The following is a 22,904-nucleotide window of genomic DNA, read 5'->3' on the forward strand; positions in this document are numbered from 1 at the left end:
GCTACCTCGTGAGTTAGAAACCAGCCTAAGGTACATAGTGAGACTGCTTCAAGAAACAGGAATGTTCCACATCTTAGAGAAGGAGCCTGGATTGGAAACTGTGTAAATCACGTGATCCCGGGCCGCAGGAGAGAGCTCCTAAGATCATCAGGTAGGTGAGCCAGCAGGAAGTGCTCCTCTGCGGCTTCTGCCTTGTTTTCCTCAACGCTGGGCCGTGACCTGGAAGAACAAGCCAAATAACTCCTTTCTTCTCCACAGATTGCTTCGGGTCAAAGTTCTTTTATCGCAGCAACAGAAAGGCAATGGAAATGCTATTCACAAAAGACTGAGGGAAATTGGCAGGGGAACGCGGTACTCTGCAAAGGCTGAGAGCATCTTTCTGTGCCTGAGCCGAATTTTAGGAGGCATATGTGTTAGCTTCACGCCTTGACTGTGGGAGGGAAGAATAGGGAACGTGACATTCATTGAGAATTTATGGTTCTGAGAATTAGACATCTATAAATGTTTGATCTTCAGCATAGCCACAGATATGGGCGGTACCATCCACTGGTAGGCCTGGGGGGGGGGGGGGGCTGAAGTGTGGACACACATCGGGAGTGATGGAGCCGTGATCTGAACTAGTGAACATGATTTCCAGAGTGCTTGTGAGCTCTGTTGTGTGTGTACTCGGCTAAAGTTTAAATAAAGAAAGAAAAATCAAGACACACAAGTTCACATAAATTCCTTAGAAATTAGTAGTAGAAATGTGGAATTACCTCATGTTTAAAAAATAGACATTTAAGGGGCTGTAAAGATAGTTAAGAACACTGCTGCTCTTGGAGAGGACCTGGGCTCAGTCCTCAGCCTCACGTGGTAGCTTCAACCTTCTGAAACTCTAGTTCCAGGGGTTCCTATGCCCTCTTCTGGCCTCCGTGGGTACTGCACACACAGTGCCCATATACACATGTGGGCAAAAGATTAAACATTTAAGGCAGAGCAGTTTGTTAATTCAGATAAGCGAGATGCTGATGGAACTTACAATCCTTACTTAAACTTGTTGTGACTCTTGTCGGAGATAAAGCCTGCCTTGTGGGAGTGCTTCCTTTTCAGTCCTCAGAATATCCTTAGGAACACACACAATGGAGTCCAATTAGGATGTTCCCATGTTTCAAAGTGTCTACTTCACAGCTGCGCTTTTCTAGCAAAAGAAACACTGTTACCAGCGGAGTGTGGCTTTGTAGACTTAAAACCTACTCTCCGTGCTAGAGGAGTGCTCTGTGAGCAGACGCCATCTTGGAAGCCTAGCCTAGGGTTGATAGGACAAATCCCAGGGCGTATCCTCAACTTTTGTGATTTGAGCTTGTTCGCTTGAGAGCAGAGGTCTGTGGGTGCATTGGGTAGACCCCGTAGACACATGGCCAGGAGTATGGCTTTTCTAATCTCAGTCACGGTCAAGCTCGGCATGGGAATGGTAGTGAGGACACAGTAAAGATTAATCCAGCAATAGAGAGACACCAACAATAAAGACTTCTTTGCAAACCCCTCTAAAGGCCCAGATCGTCAGTCACTATCTCAGGTTTCAAGAGCCGTAAATTGATTCTCTTGCTGCTGTCTCTCTGCATAGCCCCACTCCCCCCCCCTCACTTTATTCTAAATTAAATTAATTAATTTACCGAGTTTGGGGAATACACTTGCCACAGAATTCCTGTGGAGGTCAAGTTACAGGAGTTGGTTTTCTTCCCTTACTGAGTGGTTCCCAGGGAACAAACAGACTCTGGTCAGCAGGTTTTGCAGCAAGCTCCTTTACTCGCTGACCCAGCTAGTTGCCCCCTTCAACGTGAAATGTGTAGAATCTATTCTTAGGATACTGGAGTTTCTCTTGCAGGCTATAAATAGATCCCTGACCTGACTCCAGCTCTGAACCATAGTCCTTGGGCGTTACATACATATGTACTTACTTAATAATCCTTTCTCTCCAACCCATGCTTCCCCTGTTAAGAACTTACCACAGGCAAAAGCACACAACTCAAGCACCCATTAGTTAAATCTGAGGCTCCGAAGAAGTTAATCAGAATCCGTCACTTTAGAGACACCAAAGGCATCACTCTAGGGACATCATTCAGAAGAGGTTCTAGCCTATGGGCAACCTGGTGGGAAAAGGCTTTGTCTTGCATAGCTTTGGGCCATGGCCAGCAGCTGATTGCCAGCACGCTGTGGACAGGGCCTTTGGAGTTAGAGCTATGATGGTTGTCATCAGATATTAAGGTTTCAACATCACTGGGGTGATCCAGTTCAGGGCGTCTGTAGAACTGGAAATTGGCTATTTAATGGGTTTCTAGCCAAGTATTTACCAATCTGTCCAAGCATGAAATGCAAGTCCTGCTCCACTATGTCGCTGTCCTGGAAGGTGAAATGTTATCGTCTGGCTTCCGTACAGGAAACACTGATTGATGTCCCGAGTGTCAGACCAGGGACTGGGTTAAGATGACTGAAGGCCATACAGAGGTTTTGTGAGCTGACATATACAAGCCAGTTTTTGTTTGATTTGCTGGCTATTGGCTGAGATGATAGGTTTTGGTTTGTTTGTTTGTTTGTTTGTTTGTTTTAATTAGAATTGTTTCTAGTGTTTATCCTGGTGAAATCCACAAGAAACAGAGATGGCTACTTTTTACAAAGTAGGAACATCTGATGATGATGAATATGGGGCCTGCCCGAGCTGAGACTTAACAGTGCCTTTAAATGTCATTGAAATGGTGAATATCATCAGCTTTTCACTATCCCTATTATTTATTATTGCTTCAATAACCTGGACCATGGAAGCAACATGCATGGCCCCTCATTCAAATGTACAACCCTTTGTTTAGGGGGCACAATTCTGGTGTGTGTGTGTGCTTTATGGTTTTTTGCTGTATATTTTTTTCTCGATATTTGTTTGCCTTGAAGATGGTGATTATTAATCTACTAGCACAGGCATGTTCTTTCTGGGGAGTGTCAGAATACATCTGAGAGTTTATACTAGAAAACAAGTGTGTGTGTGTGTGTGTGTGTGAGTGTGCGTGCGCGTGAACAATAGTTCAGTCAAGGACTACAGTCAGCTGGACACTCTTCTTTGAGAGAGAAAATGGGAGAGAAAAACATTTGTATTTAACACCCAAGAACTTCAGAGCTGGAGTCAGGTCAGGGATCTATTTATAGCCTTTTGACTCATAACAACACCGTATGATAAGCTTCTCAAGGCTTTGTTGGGTCTGATCAAAATGTTGCTGACTGCAGACATTGTTTTATAAGTAGAAATACTTTTGAGAGTTGACTCCATCGGAAAAAAAAGGTTAGGGTGGTGGTGGAGAGATAGTTCAATGGTTAAGAGCAGTTGTTCTTCCAGAGGACTTGAGTTCAGTTCCCGAAATTCACATGGTGGTTCACAGCCATCTATATTAAGGGATCTGAGGCCCTCTTTTGACCTCCACAGGCACAAGGGACACATGTGGTATACACACACACATGCAAGCAAAACATTCACACGTATAAAAGAAATAAATGTTTAAAATATATTTGAAAAGAGGCGGGCTAGGCAGAGGAGGTTGCCCAACCGGCGAAGAAGCACACGGACATGAGAACTACACTTCAGAAAGCCAGAACCCGTGTGAAAGCCAGATGGGCACAGCAGCCTGCCTGTGATCTCGGGGCACAGGATGTAGAGAAAAGGATCCAAGGAACATGCCGGCCTATCCAGCTGGGCTACAGAATTGTCAAGCTCTACGTTCTCTGAAAAACTCTGTCTTAATATCTAAGGTGGTCAAGGAAGCCACTTGGTGTCTACTGTGGGCTTCCACATGTAGGTGCAAATACATACACACACACATACATATATACATATATAGAGACAGACAGACAGAAAGACAGACAGATGTGGCCACACACATGAGAACATGCATACACACATGCAAATAGAAGAAAAAAGTTGGCCGGGTATTGAATAGTGAAATGAAAATGAAAATGAAGGGCCTTGCGAATAAGGTCTTAGGATTTTTAAGATGGCAGCATCTGAGCAATCAATCGAGCCTGGAACCCTATGCTTTGTGTGTTCACAACATCAACTCCAATGGAAAGTGCTCCCCATACAATACAATGTATGTAACTAAGATACAGGGAGACATTACTGTAATGTGTCGTTACACAAAGCTATGGGTTCTCTTTGAGTAGCTGTTTTATTCATTAGGGAAAATTCTGAACAACTGGAGTCAATGTTGGTTGTAAACATTTGTGGTTCAAAGTGCAGCCAGGAAAGAGAGGGTCCTGCGACACTAGCATCCTACAATGCCCTGGACTGAGAGCCTACAATGCCTGGTCCAAGAGCCCAAGGTTGGCACCAAGGTTAAGAAACTAGGACCTGAAGATAGTTATCTTCCAAGGGGCTCAGCATCTGATGGGGCAGTGCATCTAAAATAGAGCACCATTTCTACCCTATATGATTGGTCCATTGCTGGCTTCTCCAGGGTCACATGTAGATAATGGCTAGGGTGTCGCCTGTGCATGGTTGTGTAGGTCACGTGACCTGGTATGTGTAACACACTGGCAGGAGATTCCTCAAATGACTCTATTCTAGAGACTCTTTTTCTTACACAAACTGGAGGGAGCTGGGCCAGGAAACAGACACACTGCTTGAAACTCTAGGGATGCTGGACAGAAACAGGCAACATAGGGAATTTGGCTGGCGAGCCATGTGATTTGTTCTTTGACAGAGGTGGCATTTTATCAAAGGGTAGAAAGAACATGATTTCATCTGACAAAGAGGCCATGGTTGTGGGGTAGAAGCAGGGAGGGGTTCCTAACAGGGACTCCACAGACATACACGCCTATACCTGCTTTGCATAGCAAACTACAACCAAGGGACAAACAACCACAAAGTATCCACCTGCTACAGGCAGCCCCGAGGCCAGCCACAGGGTTCACTCCATGCTGAGCTTAGCCCCAGAGTGAAATATGGAAATGAGTTACCTCTTCTTTGCTGGGATGTGTTTTAGATATCTGCTTCTTCTGAATATTGTCCCAGACTGGAAAGAGAAGGTTGGTGTGATTGTGTGTGTGCATGTAAAGGCTGGGGACTAAGCTTGGGTACCATTCCTCATGAGCTGCCATCTTGTTTTCTGAATCAGTCTCTTTGCTAGCTCGGAGATTATGTGGGCTAGCTGGCTAACAACCTCCTGATCCACTGGTCTCTGCCTCTCTAGAACTCGGATTTTTGCTTTATGCATTAACTATTAAGAGTTTATCTTATTTTTAAAGTGTGGGGGTGTGGGTATGTGCAGTGTGTGCTCTCTCTTTCCCTCTCTCTCTCTCTACCTCCCCCTCTCCCCCTCTTTCCCTCCCTCCCTCTCATTCTCTCTCTCCGAGTGTGTTTGTGTGCATGTGTTGTGTGTGTGCTCTAGTGTGTGCAGGTGTTCCCAGAGATCAGAGGAGGGCATTGGATCCCCAGAAGGTGGAGATCTAGGCAGCTGTGAGCCACCTGAGAACTGAATTTGGGTCCTCTCTAAGGGCAGGCCCTGCTTTTAACCATGGAGCCATCCTTCTGGCCCTCATATATACCTGAACATTAGACGTCTACTCTTGGAAAGGTGGCTGGTCCATACCCACAAACCTCTGATTGTCAGGGTCATGGCTGCGCTTGTCTGTGTAGGCACAAGGCTCAAAGGTTTGTAGAATGGGCAAAATATTACATTAGAAACAGAAAATAAGACAAAACCAAAACTGACAATGACAGAAAAAGCCAGGTACCAAACTCACTACCCTGCCCCGACTCCACAATACCCACACAAGGTTCAGGCTCCAAGCAGGTCTGCTTTAAAAGGCATGGAATGTCCGGTCCCTAATGATGCCTCCTATGAAGGGCAGGTGGGAAGTTTCTTCTGTAAGAAGACATACAGATGGTTACCCAAAACGAAGGGAGCAATGGCTTTGTTTTATGCCTGCAGTTGAGGACTCATATGGCTCTGAGTAACTTGATGTGAATCACTTTCATTCCCCATGAAAATAACCATTGGAGTGCATCTGTTGCACGGCAGAGGGCTACACTTCGCAGTTTGGCCCCAAATGGTGGATTTTGCAAGCAGTCTGCTTGTCAAAGCTGTGAGCCACAATGGGGGCTTTGTCCCAGCCAATTTCCTGCTCACCAAGTCCTGTGTTCTTTGCAGGATTTTTCTTAGCAGGAAAGAAATCAGCCTGCCTCCCTCCCTCCCTCCCTCCCTCCCTCCCTCCCTCCCTCCCTTCCTTCCTTCCTTCCCTCCCTCCCCCCCTTTTCTCTCTTTCTTTCCCTTCCCAACTTTCTTTTCTTCTTTCTCCCACCTCCTTTCTTTTCTGAGCGTGAGTGTAGACCTTCATGGGCACATGTACTCACATGTCTGAGCAGCGTGTGTGTGAACATATGAGTGGAGACCAGCTGTCAATCTTGAATACCTTTCCTTAGGCACTATTTATCTTGGTTGCTTTTGCTATTGCTTTGTTTGAGACAGGTTTCTTTACTGGCCTGGAACTCAGTGTGCAAACAATAGAACAGTTCTCTTCAGATGATGGAAGAGTTCACATTTGATCACTTCATTAATGAAGTATTTAAGATCTACTTACTCTGCAGCTAGTACCTACTCTGTGCCTGGTATCCTGAAAGCACTAGGTGTAAAAGCATGCTGGAGACCTTTGCTCTCAGGAAGGAGAGTGCTTCTCAGAAGGGAACATGCCCTCCTTTGTAGACAAAGCAGTACCAATGTGGAGACAGACCATGGTGTGGCCAAAGCTGGGCTTGCAACTGCCTCTTGGACAAGAGGAACAGAGAAATGGTCTTTTGTTCACAGTCAGGCTTCCAGCCTTAGGGCAGGGCCTGCCTGGAGCATAAAAATACAGTAAGTGGATAGTGAACTGCAGAACTCAGAACACAGAGTTCACGCCTGGAGCCCGGGGCTGACAGTGGAGCTGTGCACAGAACTCCGAGTTGGACGGTTTGGCTTGATGGAGTGGTCATTCGAGCCAGAGAAAGCAGTTCCAGCTGGCTCTCTGCTCTGAGCTCCCAAGCTTCCTTTCTTTCTCTATTTTCACAACTATCTTGGAGCTAGGAACTGGATTTTAAATCCCATTTAGTTTATTTTTACATAAACATGTGCATGTGAAATTTAACTAACTGTAAAATTGTGATCGTATACATGCTTAATCCTGCCTTCCCTTCTTCCAGTTGTTTGTGCGGATCTCATTTCCCATGCCCTTTCTTGATTAGAAACTTCTAAACTTGGTGTAACCAGGCTTGGTGGCACAGGACTATAGTCTCACCTACTTGGGGAACTGAGGCAGGAGGATTATACTTTCAAGGACTGGATGGGTTAGAGGGAGTCCGAGTTTAACTAGGGTGATATGCTAAGATTCTGACACAAAATTAAAGTTCAAAGAAGCTGGGGGTGTAGTTCATCAAGAGAGCAGATGAACAGACTGTGGGAGTCAACCCCAGAACTACATGAAGGAAAGGAAGGAAGGGAACAATCCACGTGTACCCCCATTTTCATGTGCACCCACAAAATCTCACATAGAAATCTCTGTGTGTACACACACGATCAGACACACACACACTCAGATACACACAGAGATACATACACACACACACACACACACACTCAAATACACACAGAGATACACACACACACACACACACACACACACACACACACACTCAGATACACCACACAGATACACACACACAGATACACATACACACACGCACACACACATACACACACATACACACACGCACACACACATACATACACGGACACACACACAGGAGTGGGTTTTTAGGGACCGTTGCCAGCTTTACAAAATCAGCATCCTGTGACTTATATGAAAGTTAGCTGTAGATTTCTGCACTTAACAAAAGGTAGCCAGTGGAAAACAGATGTAAGTCGGATAGTAGAGTTCAAATTCGCTCAGGGTCAGTCTTGGTGTCTAAGTGATATTCCAGGGTCGGGGCGATAACAAGTTTGTTCATTTTACCTACCAGTGTCCACACCCTTTAAAAAATGGCTTCCCCTCCCCCAGTAACTATCAACTGCCAGCATTTCGTCAGCTAGGGATGGAGCCATGTGAGCACCAGCCACATGCATGCTGGGATGTTGATTGGCTTAATCTTGTGCAGGCAACACGGCTGCTGTGAATTCATGGTTGCAGTGGCCTTGAGGTATCCAGATAATGTGAGTTCATCTCTGCAATGAACTCTACGGCACTTTCTGATCCACCTGCTCACTCGTTCTTCCTATGCCCTCTTCCACAGTGTTTCCTGATCCTGGGGGAGGTGGATACATTGTCTCGTTCAGGGCTAGACACTCACAGATCATTAATTCCCAGCACTTTGACTAGTCACGAGTCTCTGCACTGACTGCTGCCCACTGCAGAAAAGAAGTCTGTGACCCAAACCGAGAACAGCGAGAACAGCGTCACTTTCTGGATATAAACACAAAGACTTCAAAGCCTTCTTAACAGTATCTCCATCTAACAATTGACAATTTTTGCTTGGCATTTGAGACAGGCTTTTGCTGGGAGGCTCCGGATGGCTTCAAACCTGAGATTCTGCCTCGGCTTCCCAAAGGCAGGGATTACTGGTGTGTACTCACCGCGAGTGGTGCTTTGTGTCTTGTGAAATGCACCAGTTGCATTTCATAGAGGAGACTGCTGAGGCACAATGGCTCCAGACTTCTAAGACAGAGACACTGAGCCTTGCATTTTTGAAGGGGGAACACTTTGAGACAGACTCCTCCAAGTTGAGCAGAGAAGGAGCGGGAATCTCTGTGTGCTGTGGTGTGGTGAACTTTTGGTGGTAACCAGGGCTGAGGGCCAGGAAGGTGCTGTGGCTCTCAGCGTTGCTGTGTGTCAAGAGTTCACTGCCAGGGTTGGTTGGCAGCAAATCATCGGGTCCTGCTCGCTGTGTTTCAGCAGGTGAGGGGAAGGCACTGCCTCGAACTGTGTCTCTGAGCAAGTGCCTTCATGATAGCATTGAGATCTCCATTTCTAGAGGTCCCCAGAGCAGGAAGTATGGGCTGAGAACTGGACTTCACACTGAGTGGTAGGTGAGTTCAAGGACCTGACTCCTTGGTCCTGGATGACAGGAAGAGGACGGAGTGTGCCCTTAAGGATGGTGACTGTCTACAAACGCAAAGAGCAGACTGGGAGCTACAGAAAGCTCGGGCTTCATGCTTAAATACACTTTACAGTGATAGAAACGCCGCCGCAAGGCACAAGGTTCCACATGTGTACACATCATCGCTTGGGAAGCAGAGTGTCAACTTGGGCACAGTTTCCTATGTGGCTAAATGCAGTGACATGAGCTGCCTTTACCAGCAGACCAATGGACCGTGGACCATAGATATTGATGTCTTGTGTGTTTTGGTAATCAAGAGCAGGTTGTGAGTTCTCTGGTGCTGGGAAGCCCAGATAATGCCCTTTCCACTTAATGCTAGGCAGCAGAGGGAGGAGAGTGCTCAAAAGCTGGTATGCTGGTCTCTGTCCCTTGGTAACCACTGACCCCACCCCCAACCCCACCAAACACCATGTGGTTGCCCCACAAAGATCACAGGAAAGTTGTTTAGCATTATCTGTGTCTCCTGCCGGCTCCAGAGAATTGGTTGCTGTCACTTAGCCCAACGGTTAGCATTTTAAGTAGTTTCTATTGATTGAATGAACCTGCTCTTCAAGGAGGAAGAGCCTGCAGGAATGCAGCAAGGGGATTTATCTCAATCCCTAAGGCCTGACCAGGGCATCTACAAGATGTATTAGTGGGAAGCTTCAGGGGGTGTTTGACAACCCTGGGACGTGCAGATCTGTTGGGGGTGGTCCACATTTTGGAGCTACTCAAGCGTACACTTGGTTTTCAACGCCTTTAAAAGAAAATTCCTCGGGTAAGACTCTTCTTGCTCTTGTTTAAGGTTGACCATCTGGTCTGGAGTCTGTAGAAGTAAACATGACATTTAAGATCTGGTTCAAACCCCGTTCCCCATTGAAGTCCTTTCAATTTAGAGACTTGAGGTCACATTTGGATCCTCTGACTTGAGATCACATTTGGATCCTCTGACTTGAGGTCACATTTGGATGCTCTGACTTGAGGTCACATTGGATCCTCTGACTTGAGGTGATGAGCTTTGGGTCCTCCAAGAGCTTTGTCTAAAGTCCTTTTCACTTCTGTTTTTCTTTGGAGGAGAGTGGAGGCCTGGGACTGGGGATGGGATGGGTGGGAGGTTGTCACACCACCATGCTTTGTGGCATGCATGTCCCTTTAAGTCCTTTCCTGGGTGCCTGACTACCCACCCCACCTTCCTGTTCCTGGGAGGGAGACATACCCACTCAGTCCTCAGTGGTTATTCGGAGTTGCTGAGAGTCTTTTCAGCCAACGAACAGGGTGGCATATGAAGGGGAAGGGCTGGGACTTATTATAAAACACATTCATTTTGGTTTGAATGTGGCAGAGGATGCAAATAGTGCCAAAGAATTCACCCTTCCAGTTCCAGTTTATCTCCTTGAACCTCTCCCATGTGCAGTTATCCCACACACCTCGTTTCCTTTATGTTTCTTAATAAATTAATTCATCCCACAAGTATGAGAATGTCCCCATACTTCCAGGGGTACAGTCCAAGATTCTGAGACCCCTGAGAGATGTCTGGTGTCATTGCCAGTGACTAACACACTCTCTCTGTGCATATATATATATATATATATATATATATACATATATACATATATAATATATGATATATACTATGTATGTACTATATGTGCACATATAATATATATAATATTACATATAATGTACAATATATTATAATAATATATGTTAAGGGAAGATTGTAGTAATGAGCACATATTTAGGAAGCACAGATTGTGGCTAAATGGTATTTAAATTCATTCCAGTGACAAACTGTCACTTGGAGCCTGCCTAGGAAATTGCTACTCCTTGCCTTTAAATTTATTTTCTATGATTTCCCAAAGACTGGACTCTTTTCTTCCTGGCGATTACAGTTTAGTCTGTTGTACAACAACCTGAAGGTGAGAGTTCTTTAAGAACAAGAATGAAATCTTCAACTCGCTGCTTCTGCGATATCGCAGCAACACTTAAAGTAATTTTCGAGTCAGTTGAAAACCATTTTAATGTGCAAATTAAAATTAAAATTAAAAAAACCCATTTGAAAATTGGCCATTGGAGCAGCAGCCGCCTCTGTATTGGCTCTCTGGATGAAAATTGGGGTCAGCAAGGAAAGGGTCTCAGAAAGGAGAGTGTGTCACCTTAAAATGCAGTCTCTCACCTGCTAAATAAAACATGGACAGAAAACAAGCAATGTAAAGTTACTGTATGCTGTGACATCACGGAGCACAACAGGTCCAAAGGTGTTAGGGCACTTGTAGGTGCCTGAAGAGTCCAGAAGAGGGCGCTGGATCCCCTGGAACTGGAATTATAGGCAGCTGTGGGCAGCTCAGTGGTGGATGCTGGAGATTGGAACGCAAGTCCTCTGCAAGATCAGAATGCACTCTTTTTATTTGTTTGGGAATTGAACCCAGATCCTCTGGGAGATCAGCCTGTGCTCTTAACCACTGGGCCATCTCTTTAGCTCGTATATATGTGCTTTTAAAAACAGATAGACAAGAAATATACCAGCATGTTCACAGGCTTTATCTGTCTCTCTTTGTGGTTGCTTGGAGCTGATTTAGGATCCGCTGTAGATATACTCCCGTACGTTCTAAACACAACAAAATATATCAATTGTGTGAGAGAGCACAATATATTACAAGTCTTCGGAGCAGGTCATAAATATCACAAATATTGGAGTACGTTCCCCTTGCTGCCAGGCAAGATATTTTCAGATCCAAAGACTGAGTTGCCTTTGAGTGGATCAAAGCCTGGCATGGGCAGGGATGGACTCTGAGCGGGCGGCAACTCCTGCGGCTGACTGCCGTTTCTATGACTGTTCAGTAAGTACGCGGAACGCCTCAGAAACGTTTCATTCCATCTGCTCTAGTCGTTTATTTAGCATGTGTCTGTCTGTTGCTGCGATTAAACACTGACCAAAAGTGACAGGGGGAGGAAGGATTTATTCCCTTTACTGGTTACAATCCATCACTGAGGGAGATTCGGGGCAGGAACCTGGAGGCCATAATTGAAGTAGAGGCCATGAAGGGGTGTGGCTTGCTAGCTTGTCCCTGGCTTGGCTCAGCTACCTTTCTGATACAGCTCAGGCCACATGCCTGGGGACTGTACCCGCACTAGGCTCCATCAGTCAGCAATCTGAAAATGCTCTACCGCCTAATTTGTTGGAAGTGACACTCCAGGAGTGTCAGTCTGACAACAAAACAACCAGGGCATGAGGCATGGAGTTGGAGGGCGAAGTGGGGGGACTTTAATTGTGTCACAGACAGGAAAATGGAAGGAAATTGGAGATGCCAATGGCCAGGATGGGGGATGCCAAGAGACAGCTAAATATGGGGTAGAAGGAGAAAGGGCAAGAGCGGAGAGCTTTCTCTCCCTCCCTCTCCTTCCCCCTCCCCCCTCCTCTCTGTCTCCCTCTCTCTCAGACTGTTGTCTCATCTGACTTAACTTTGCTATAGTTTATGCTTAAAACATCCTGGAAATTTGATATAACCACACATGCATACACACATTCATACAACATGCAAACACACATACATACATATGCATGCACACACACATTCACATACATGCACAGGCATACACACATACACATCTGCACACACACATCTGTAAACACATGTGCACACATACATACACATGCACATGCACACATATGTACACACATACACACATGTACACACGTGCATGCACATATACCTGTGTGTACACACCCACACACATGCACTGCCATGTACACATACATATCTGAACACACATGTGAACACACACACACGAATGTACACACATATGTACACACATAGGCATGCACACACACATATACACACACAATTGAGGACGTTATTGGAGTTGCATAGGCTTAGCTGGGGATGTAGCTCAGTTGGCAGAAGCATGAAGGAAATCATGGGCTTGATCTCCAGCATCACAAAAAACAGGTGTGGTAGCACGTGCCAGTAATCTTAGCACTCAGGAGGCGGAGGCAAGAGGAGCAGAAATTCAAGGCACCCTTGACTATTCAGTGAACTTGAAGCCACAAGAAACCCTGTCTTAAAGAAGGAAGGAAGCAAGGGAGCAGGGGAGGGAGGGGGGCATGGAGGGAGGAAGAGAAGAATGAAAGAAAGAAAGGGGAGGGAAATAAGTACATAAGCGTTTGGAAGCCTCTTAGGTAGAAAACACACGGAGGGACAGGGATGGCCTCTGACGCATGTGACCCACTCATCCTCTCGGGACCAGGATGAATGGATGGACAAGGACGGTATTGTTTGCACATGCTCATCTCGGGAGACCTCCCTGGGTTACTTCTGGCCGAGACCAGGGAAAGTCAGTTAGCCTGAGAAGGGTGATTTAGGACTTTGAGTCAAAAGGATTTGCTGACGGGCTGATGCATGTTTGCTCCCGAGTAGGTGCAAACCAGGGTCACATGGCCTGTGTCCTGGAACTGGCTGCAGAGGGCAGAATTCCACCCAGCTACGCGGTTCCATTTCTCCACACAGCTCCACTGCAGAAGCAGATGGACTTCTGGAGCAGGTCGGTGGCGGGGAGGATTACAGCCAGGCCCCTGCCGCTGTGCATTCCTGGGCTTAGATTCTTGATAGGCACAGGGAACGTGTTCCTGTCAGACTGAAGGCGTTCAGAGTCCACAGACTTTGGCAGGTGTGGGAGGTTCATCTGCTGTTACTTTACAGCTCCTGTAGGGACCTAATAGCCTGGTCATTAGAATTATTTCTCTCCCAAGATGATTAGTAGGATTTTCTTACTAGAGGAAGGGACCTTGGCAGACAGCTTCGCTGAAAGTGTTGGGAGGGCTACTAAAGAACTTGCTCTGACCAATGGCCACTCACCTCGCATGCTCTGACCAATGGCCACTCACCTCACAGGCTCTGACCAATGGCCACTCACTTCGCATGCTCTGACCAATGGCCACTCACCTCGCATGCTCTGACCAATGGCCACTCACCTCGCATGTTATGACCAATGGCCGCTCGGGTCTCCAGGGAAGGCGTGTCTAATCCAGAGCCTGAAGATTTGCACACCCCCAAGGATAGTTACAAATGTAGCTCAGTGAACATCCGTAGGCTTTATGGGATTGCATTTCTACGTTTTTGAGGGGGTAACTTGACGGTGAAATTCCCAAGCATGAACTCTGCAAATGACAGTTTCGTGTCGTAAGGTCAAATGTTTGGAATGCGCCTGGGCTCTAACTTTCTCTGATTCCATGTGACCGGAAGCGAAGCACTAACCCGCAATCGTATGAGATCCAGCGTATCTAGCTGTCTCATAGGTACAGCTAGAGAATTTTGTAGCTTTGATGATGACTTCCTTGAGGTAGGACCACACTGTATCTATCATCCTTGTTTATAGAGCACAGGCACACACCTCTTTAAGCTATGTAGTTAATAGTTTTATACCTAGAACTATGAGGCTGCAATTACGTGCAGAACATTTTTACTATCTGCCAAGAAAACCCTGTCTCCTTCGCACATTGGGGACGTCTGCTTCCCCCAGGGATTCACCTCTCCTGAGAATTTCATGTAAATGGAATTATATGGCTATGATGTTATTTAGAGTGGCTTCCTTCACCAAGTGCAATTATTTCAGGCTCATACATGTGAGCACGTGCATCGGATCTACTTTTGCTTTTTATGACAATCTGATTTATTCTTTAAGATTTATTTATTTTATGTGTATGGGTGTTTTGCCTGCCTATACGTCTGTGCACTGTGTGCATGAAGTACCCACGGAGACCAGTAGAGGGTGCCATGTTCCTTGGAAGTAGAGTTACAGATACTTGTGGGCAGCCATGTGGTTGCTGTGAACGGGACTCCTCTGTAGGTTCAACCAGTGCTTTTAAACTCTGAGATGTATCTACTGATATTTTTGTTAATGTGTTTATGGTTCATTGCCTGCTTTTTACAACCCTGGGATGAGAGACTTGGAAGAACCAGCAACTCTTTCAGGCAGCATGGTGCTTTTAGTACATTTGAGGCCCCATGGGCCGTACAGGTTGGTTGACTGCCTTGTGTATTTCATGTCACTGTACAGCATCAGGAGTCTCTTAGCCTGGGTTAGAAAGAGCCCTGTGTGTGTCCCTATAGCTGGGGGTGGGGAGTGAGAGGTTAACAAGGAATTTGTGGTCTTCAGGGGGCAGGTGAGCACCTGAGGGGCACTAGCAAATGAAGATCAGAATAAGAATCCAAGGCTGAGGTGAGGTAGCCTTGCCTAACCCTGTCAGGAGAAGTGGAGCAGATTTCAGGGCAGCGGGAGGGAGGGGCGAGAGGGTGGGGAAGATGAGGGAGTGAAGGGGTGGAGGAGATGGGGGAGTCATCAGGTGGCTGAGAAGTGGAGAGAGGCCCTCTGGTCTCGGAGCAGAAGTGCAATGGCATCCAGTCATGGGTGGAAGTGGCTGTACCGAGAGGTGAAGGCTGTGGTGAGACCTGGGACTAGAGTGTAGGAGAGAAGGGACCACCACCTCCAAGCAGCCCGGTCTCGTTGCTTGGCAACACTTGGTTCTCAGCTGGTTAAGTTCAAAGACTGGGCTAATTCTTCCAACTTGGATGCTTCGTGACTCACTCACTGTACTGACACCCGCACCCAAGAGTGGGGGGGAAAGGGAGGAGAGAGAGAAAGAGAGAGAGAGGAGAGAGAGAGGGAGGGAGAGAGAGAAGGGGAGAGAGAGAGGGAGAAAGAGAGAGAGAGAGGGAGGGAGAGAGAGAGAAGAGAAGAGAAGAGGGAAAGGGAGGGAGAGGGGGAGGGGGAGGGGGGAGGGGAAGGGGAGAGCATGGAAGCCAGGATTCCCTTGTGTCCATTCTTTCTTGTAGAGCAGAACAGAGTGTGTGTTGGGATAGATGGGACATAACTGCATGGGTCAGGTGGAATATACAGTCTGTCTCTTCCCTTCCACACTGTGTCTCCCTTCCCACAGAGCTCAGGTGCACTGGGTGAGTTAGAGAAAGGTCCACTGTAGCACTGAAGCCTGGAAGCTTTGCACGGGACTTTTCTCTGAAAAAGGGAGGTCAGATGTGACGACATGGACAAAGCCCCGTGCAGCTGCTTCAGACAGTAATTCTCGGGTGAGCAAAGTACCCAGGGCCAGCCTGTGAGGAACGTCCCTGCAACTGGCAATCCTGCTGGTGCTGACACACACTCACAGTGCCTGCCTCTTGAAAATATCACTTCTATCCTTATCTCCTGGACCTCCTCAAGCCAGCTGTGGTGGCTACTCTTAATTACCAACTCAACAGTCTAGAGTCACCTGGGGGATGGGCCTCGGTCATGTCTCCGGAGGATCATCTGAGACGAGAAGGGCTCCCCACTGTGGGTGGCACCATTCCCCTGGGCAAGGATCCTGGAGAGTCTGAAAAGGAGACTGAGCCTGGCTGCAGCAGCATCCACCCCTCTGTTTTCCCGACTGTGGATTTAATGTGGCAAACTGAGTCAAGCCTCCACCTCCCTGGCTTCCCACCTTGTTGACGTGAACCCTGAACTGTGAGGAAAAACGAACACCTTCTCCTTAAGCTGTGTTTTCCACGGCACCAGGAAAAGAAACTAAGAGCCAGCATTTCCAAATGAGATTTTTTTTCCCCTCCATGTTCTGTAGTCCCTTATAAACATGGGTCAGACTTCATGACTGCCCAAGCACGAGCATGTGGTTCTGGTTCTTGCAACTGTTCCCTAACCTGATGCTGCCACACTTCTGTGAATGGGGAAGTCTTCCAGGAGTGCGGCTGTCCCACCCATCGTGGCAGAGATTCCCACTTTTTTGCAAGGCTCAAGGTGGTTCTTATTTTCCCAGTGTGCAAGGATCAGATAGATGGTCGGAAAATGCCACGCGATACAGAAGTTTGGAGAGTGTTTATGAAGGAGAAAGGTCCAGTTCTCTCCAGCTACCCAATTGCAATCCTCCACCATGGCTGTGGATTGATATTCCAGTCATGCACACAGCTACTGACCACTTTGTGTGAGCTCTAGGCAGAAGCATAGAGGAACAAGTGAACCCTCCCCACCACAGCCCTCCCCACCACAGCCCTCCCCACCACAGCCCTCCCCACCACAGCCCTCCCCACCTCAGCCCTCCCCACCAGGAGCCCTCCCCACCTCAGCCCTCTCCACCAGGAGCCCTCCCCACCAGGAGCCCTCCCTACCAGAAGCCCTCCCCACTGCAGCCCTCCCTACCGCAGCCCTCCCCACCATGATGTCTCCATGTGGCCTGGATCCAGCGTCTCCAGGATCTTCTCACCTTTAAAGGACCATTCAGCTGTTTCCACGTTGTCCGCGATGACACAAGTCCCTTCTTGTCATTTTTCTCCAAGGGCAGTTGTTAAAAACCTGTTCCTTTCATGGAATTGGATATTTTTTCAAAAGGCTGAGAGAAGAATAGGAAGCCAGGCTTTGTGCTGGTCTCCACAAAACATGACACCAGTGTCATTTCATTCTTGTTACTAAATAAATAAGCTTTCTAAAAATACCACCAGAGCGCCGGGCCATCCAAACATATTTGCAGCAACGTAGCAAATAATACGAAATGGCTGCTATTTCCCAAGGGTTTCCTTTATATTAGAATTTTATTATATTAAATATAATCTTGTATTAAGAAAATCAAATCCCTGGGGTGTCCACATTCATCTTTTTCTCCCTTCATCTATTATTGTGTGTAAATAAGGTCGGATGTCACTAGATGTCACCGCTCAAAGGTTGATTCTCCTTCTCTTTTCTTGAGGACAAAGGGCTGCAGGCGCTTCCTCGAGGCTCAGTGCTCGCTCTACCTTTCGGCCTCAGAGTCCATTTTTAGGGAGAGCTGCCCCGTGAGACCCTGTGCTTTCTAACGTCATGTGGGGACATATTTGGGTAACTATGCAGTTGTGACAGGGATCAGAAATTCAATCCAGCAACAGCAAAGCAACACACATAAATTAAAGCCACTGAGCGATTGCTTATTATCGTTTTTTTGCAAGTTGAGTCTCACAAGATGCAATGAGTTTCGGTCTCCCCCGTGTGAAGCTTAATATTGTTTGGTTGTATTGGAGAAGGTGCAGGTGCTTTGTTTGAAACCACCCAGGCTGAAGGCGCATGCACGGGAAGTTCCTTTCTTTAAGAGAAAATCGAAATGGGCTTGGTGGGTCGCCACCATCACTATCATTACCACCTCTGTCAGCTTGTCACCACCATCACGATCAACATCTTGACCAGCTTCATATCACCATCGTACCATCCTTACGACTCCTGATCACCATCCTCCTGATCATTAGTCATCATTGAATTATTCACCATCACCATCACTATGGTTATAACCATCATTACCATCATGATCATCTCCACCACCACCATCACCCTCAACACCTCTGCTTCATTCCCCATGCTTAGATTTTCCCTAGGCAAGGGTCAGCATGTTTCTTCTCATCAAATCCTCGCATAGCCCAGCAGGACAGGGATACAATGCTGCTGCTTTTCCTGTGACATCTGGGGTCTGCCGAGCTTCCTTGCCGGCACAACATAAACACCTGTTTCCTTTTCTGTTACTTAACGCTGCAGTTCTCAGGGAAAGCTGTTACCAAGTATCCAATTGTGTCTATGAGCAACTACTCAGGCCTGGCCCTGGGAACGCTTAAGTAACCTCCAGCTTTTGCTGATCACAAAGTATAGACTGAACATCCTACACAAATCCAGGTCTTGATGAATAAGGCCTCTTTTTTTTTTTTTTTCTGTTGCTGCCTTCTTCTTTTTAATTAGATATTTTCTTTATTTACATTTCAAATGCCCCTTTCCTGGTTTCCCCTCCAAAATTTCCCTGCTCCCCTCACCCCAGTCACCAACCCATCCATTCCTACTTCCTGGCCCTAGCATTCCCCTACACAGGAGCATAGAGCCTTCACAGGACCAAGGGCCTCTCCTCCCATTGATGACCGACTAAGCCATCCTCTGCTACATATGCAGCTGGAGCCATGAGTCCTACCATGTGTGCTCTTTGGTTGGTGGTTTAGTCCCTGGGAGCACTGGGGGTGCTGGTTAGTTCATTTATTCCTCCTATGGGGCTCCTTGGGTCCTTTTTCTAGCTCCTCTACTGGGGACCCTGTGCTCAGTCCAATGGATGGCTGAGAGCATCCACCTCTGTATTTGTCAGGCACTGGCAGAGCCTCTCAGGTTATCAGGCTCCTGTCAGCAAGCACTTGTCGGCATCCACAATAGTGTCTGGGTTTGGTGACTGTATATGGGATGGATCCCCAGGTGGGGCAGTCTCTGGATGGCCTTTCCTTCAGTCTCTGCTCCATACTTTGTCTCTGTATGTCCTCCCATGGGTATTTTGTTTCCCCTTCTAAGAAGGATCGAAGTATCCATGCTTTGGAATTCCTTTTTGAGTTTCATGTGTTTTGTAAATTTTATCTTGGGTATTCTGAGCTTCTGGACTAATATCCTCTTATCAGTGAGTGCATACAATGTGTGTTCTTTTGTGATTGGATTACCTCACTCAAGATGATATTTTCTAGTTCCATCCATTTGCCTAAGAATTTCATAAATTCATTGTTTTTAATAGCTGAGTAGTATTCCATTGGGTAAGTCTACCACATTTTCTGTATCCATTCCTCTGTTGAGGGACATCTGGGTTCTTTCCAGCTTCTGGCTACTAAAGTAAGGCTGTTATGAACATAGTGGAAAATGTGTCCTTATTACATATTGGAGCATCTTCTGGGTATATGCCCAGGAGTGGTATAGCTGGGTCTTCAGGTAGTACTATGTCTAATTTTCTGAGGAACCACCAAACTGATTTCCAGAGTAGTTGTACCAGCTTGAAATCCCACCAGCAATGGAGGAGCGTTCCTCTTTCTCCACATCCTCGCCAGCATCTGCTGTCACCTGAGTTTTTGATCTTAGCCATTCTGACAGGTGTGAGGTGGAATCTCAGGGTTGTTTTGACTTGCATATATTGGGTTTGTTGAAAGAAGATTACTTTCTTGTTTTTTCTAGGTGTAGTTTCCCTCCTTGTATTGGCGTTTTCCATCTACTATATATGGTCTCTTTTTAGAAAGCTACAATGGCATACCCAGTGCTCAAGTACTCAGGATATCAGTGACATGTGTTGTGTGTTCCGGCACAAGAAGGCTGTTTTGTGGACACTGAGGCCAGCATCAGATGGGATGGGGTGCTGGGATGCCCCTGGGATGTGCCCTTCTACACCTGGTCCTGGTGCTTTTCTCTAGGACATCTGCTGGGCCCCTTGCTGTGGCAGAGCAGGCCTCGCTCTTCTCAAGATCCTAGACTCTTGTGCTGTTTTGGTCCCATTGCTCTCTCAGAACCGAGACCAGGGAACACTTTAGGGAAGACACAGTGGCCAAGTAGACAGGTTGCTTTCGTTTTCTGATACTGGTGACAGATCTAACTCAACTGTCTTGAGCAGAGAAGCAGTCCTCAGCTCTGGTTGTTGAGAAGTCTGGGGTTGGCCTCGGGTCACTATGAGCCTCTGTAGCCCCGTTGGCCCCTGGTCTACATGAGCTTCTCTAGCCCCGTTGACCTCAGATCTCTGCAAGAATCTGTAGTCCCATTGGCCCCTGGTCCCTGTGAGCCACTATAGACCTTGTTCTCTTTCCTTGGCTGCCTTGATATTATTGGCATCTGTTTACTCCCTTTGTTCTTCCAAGATGGTCTCTGCTTCCGTTCCTCCCTATAGTCTCTGCTTCCCTTTCTCCCTATAGTCTCTGCTTCCCTTCCTCTCTTTGGGAGAAGACAACTTCCTGCAACACCCATTACTTGCATACCTACTGTGTGTCAGGAAATATTCTAGACCCAGAGGATAAAGCAACTAATATAATTGCCACAAATCCTTAGCTCACCTCTACTGATTGTTCCCTACTTAATAGAACCTAGACGACTACATTGTTTTGTCTTGGCATGGGTAACTGGCTTAACCCCAGAACGGGTGGTAAGGTCACCTGCCGAGGGCATGTGCAAGGTGGGGTGTCCTGCAAGGTAAGCAGGGCACACTGCCTGCCTGGGGCCCCGTGCCTGGAGGTCCGGTAAGCTGCTGTGTCCCACCATGCCACCTCCCGAGCTGAGGACCTCCATTGAGGCCTCATGACCCTGGATTGAACTGAGTGGGAGAGAAAAGGAAGTTGGTGTTGCCAACAGGGCGAAGCGTGGAGCTGCTAAGCAGATGAAGCCAGGGACTGACTGCCCACAAGCATGAGTGGACTCCTCGTGTGTAGGCAGCTGGCTCTGTGGTTCTGACACTCTCCTTGTCCTCTGACTCAGGTCCTGACACTCTCCCTGCCCCTCGGGTCTCCGCGAGGCTCTGTCTTGCTGAGTCACCTCTCTCTTCTCTTTGATCCAGCTCCAGATGAAGAAGAGCGAGCGGGCAGCGTCGCTGAGCACCGTGGTGCCCCTGCCCCGCAGCGCCTACTGGCAGCATATCACGAGGCAGCACAGCACAGGACAGCTGTACCACCTTCAAGGTAAGCAGGGCACACTGCCTGCCTGGGGCGTCCTGCAAGGTAAGCAGGGTTCACTGCCTGCCTGGGGCCTCGTGCTTGGAGGTCCGGTAAGCTGCTGTGTCCCACCATGCCACCTCCCGAGCTGAGGACCTCCATTGAGGCCTCATGACCCTGGATACTTCATCTTTCTGGATTCCTGATCCTCAAACGTTTGCATCTATCACACTGTCCTGGGGGATCTGTTTGAAATGTAGATTCTTTGGCCCTTAGCCAGAGGCACAACAGGCCAGAGGCCTGAGGTCCCAGGAAGAGGCTCAGCAACCAGTCTTTTGAAGGGACACCTGTATAAAGTGTGGCCAAGGGCTAGAGTCCAGGTTCTAGAATCAGCCCTCCAGGCTCAAGACTAATGGGGTCAGCACCGCTGGGGAACTGTCAGGTATGCAGAGTCTTAGGACCTTCTCCATCCATTGTAAAATAAGAGGGGTGGGGCTCCTCCAGCCTGCCGTGCTTGAACAAGACCCGCGGTGCTTCTCCTGAACACGCTTGGTAGGAACCACTGCTCTAGGACAACAAGGGAGGAAGAGATCCCTTCCTCTTGAGAAACAAACCTTCTGAAGTAGGGTACAGGTCTGCTCACTGGGAGACCAAAAGATTCCCCAATTCAACACGACTTAGACTTTCTTATCCCTTTAAACGCCCCCTCTGATACTTTAGTGCAAGGGAATTGGCTCACTCACATCTGACTGATATGCAAGCCAACCAACAAACCTGCGTGGGAGCATCCTTGCTGCAGGATCTGATGGTGTGTGCAGCTCTACACTGGAAAGAGCATGCTAGCACTGAGCTCACAGTACCCTGTGAGACTGAGCTCACAGTACCCTGACCAAGGACAACACAGGGAGGGTTTATTGTGGCTCACAGCTCCAGGCTGTAGTCTATGCATGGGAAGTCAAGACAGACACCCAAGCAGCTGGTCACATGACATCCACAGCCAAGAGCAGAGAGCCGGTGCAATGTGGCCAGGGATGTGGCTCAGGTGGTAGACTGAGCCATGATCTCAAGCTGCTGCTTCCTGGTGCAGCAAGCTTTCTGCACTGTTATACAGCCCAGGACTTAGCATAGGGAACAGTGCCACCCACAGTGAGCTCTGGGTCAAGTAAGAGTTAGGACAGTTGCCTACAGACATGCTCTCAGGCTAACCTGAGCTAGATAATTCTTCGACTGAGAGTCTTTTCATGGGTGATTCTAAAGTTTGACAAGTTAATATTTCAAACTAACCATCACATGTAGGAATAAATGAATGGATGGATGGATGGATGGATGGATGGATGGATGGATGGATA

The 22,904-nt window shown here is 47.4% G+C and overlaps 1 protein-coding gene across 2 annotated transcripts in view; it reads left to right on the forward strand.

Annotated features, from left to right (window-relative positions):
• The window catches only part of Dok5 (docking protein 5), a 147,969-nt gene that overhangs the window by 117,543 nt on the left and 7,522 nt on the right, over positions 1–22,904 (forward strand). Inside the window, exon 7 of one of the 2 annotated variants that reach the window (NM_029761.4) lies at positions 21,462–21,582. In NM_029761.4, coding sequence (NP_084037.3) covers positions 21,462–21,582 — 121 coding nt within the window. The remainder of the gene's footprint in view (positions 1–21,461; positions 21,583–22,904) is intronic. The other variant, NM_001163686.1, reaches the window with a different exon arrangement.

The sequence above is a fragment of the Mus musculus genome, chromosome 2, assembly GCF_000001635.26.
Source record: "Mus musculus strain C57BL/6J chromosome 2, GRCm38.p6 C57BL/6J".
Classification (NCBI taxonomy): domain Eukaryota; kingdom Metazoa; phylum Chordata; class Mammalia; order Rodentia; family Muridae; genus Mus; species Mus musculus.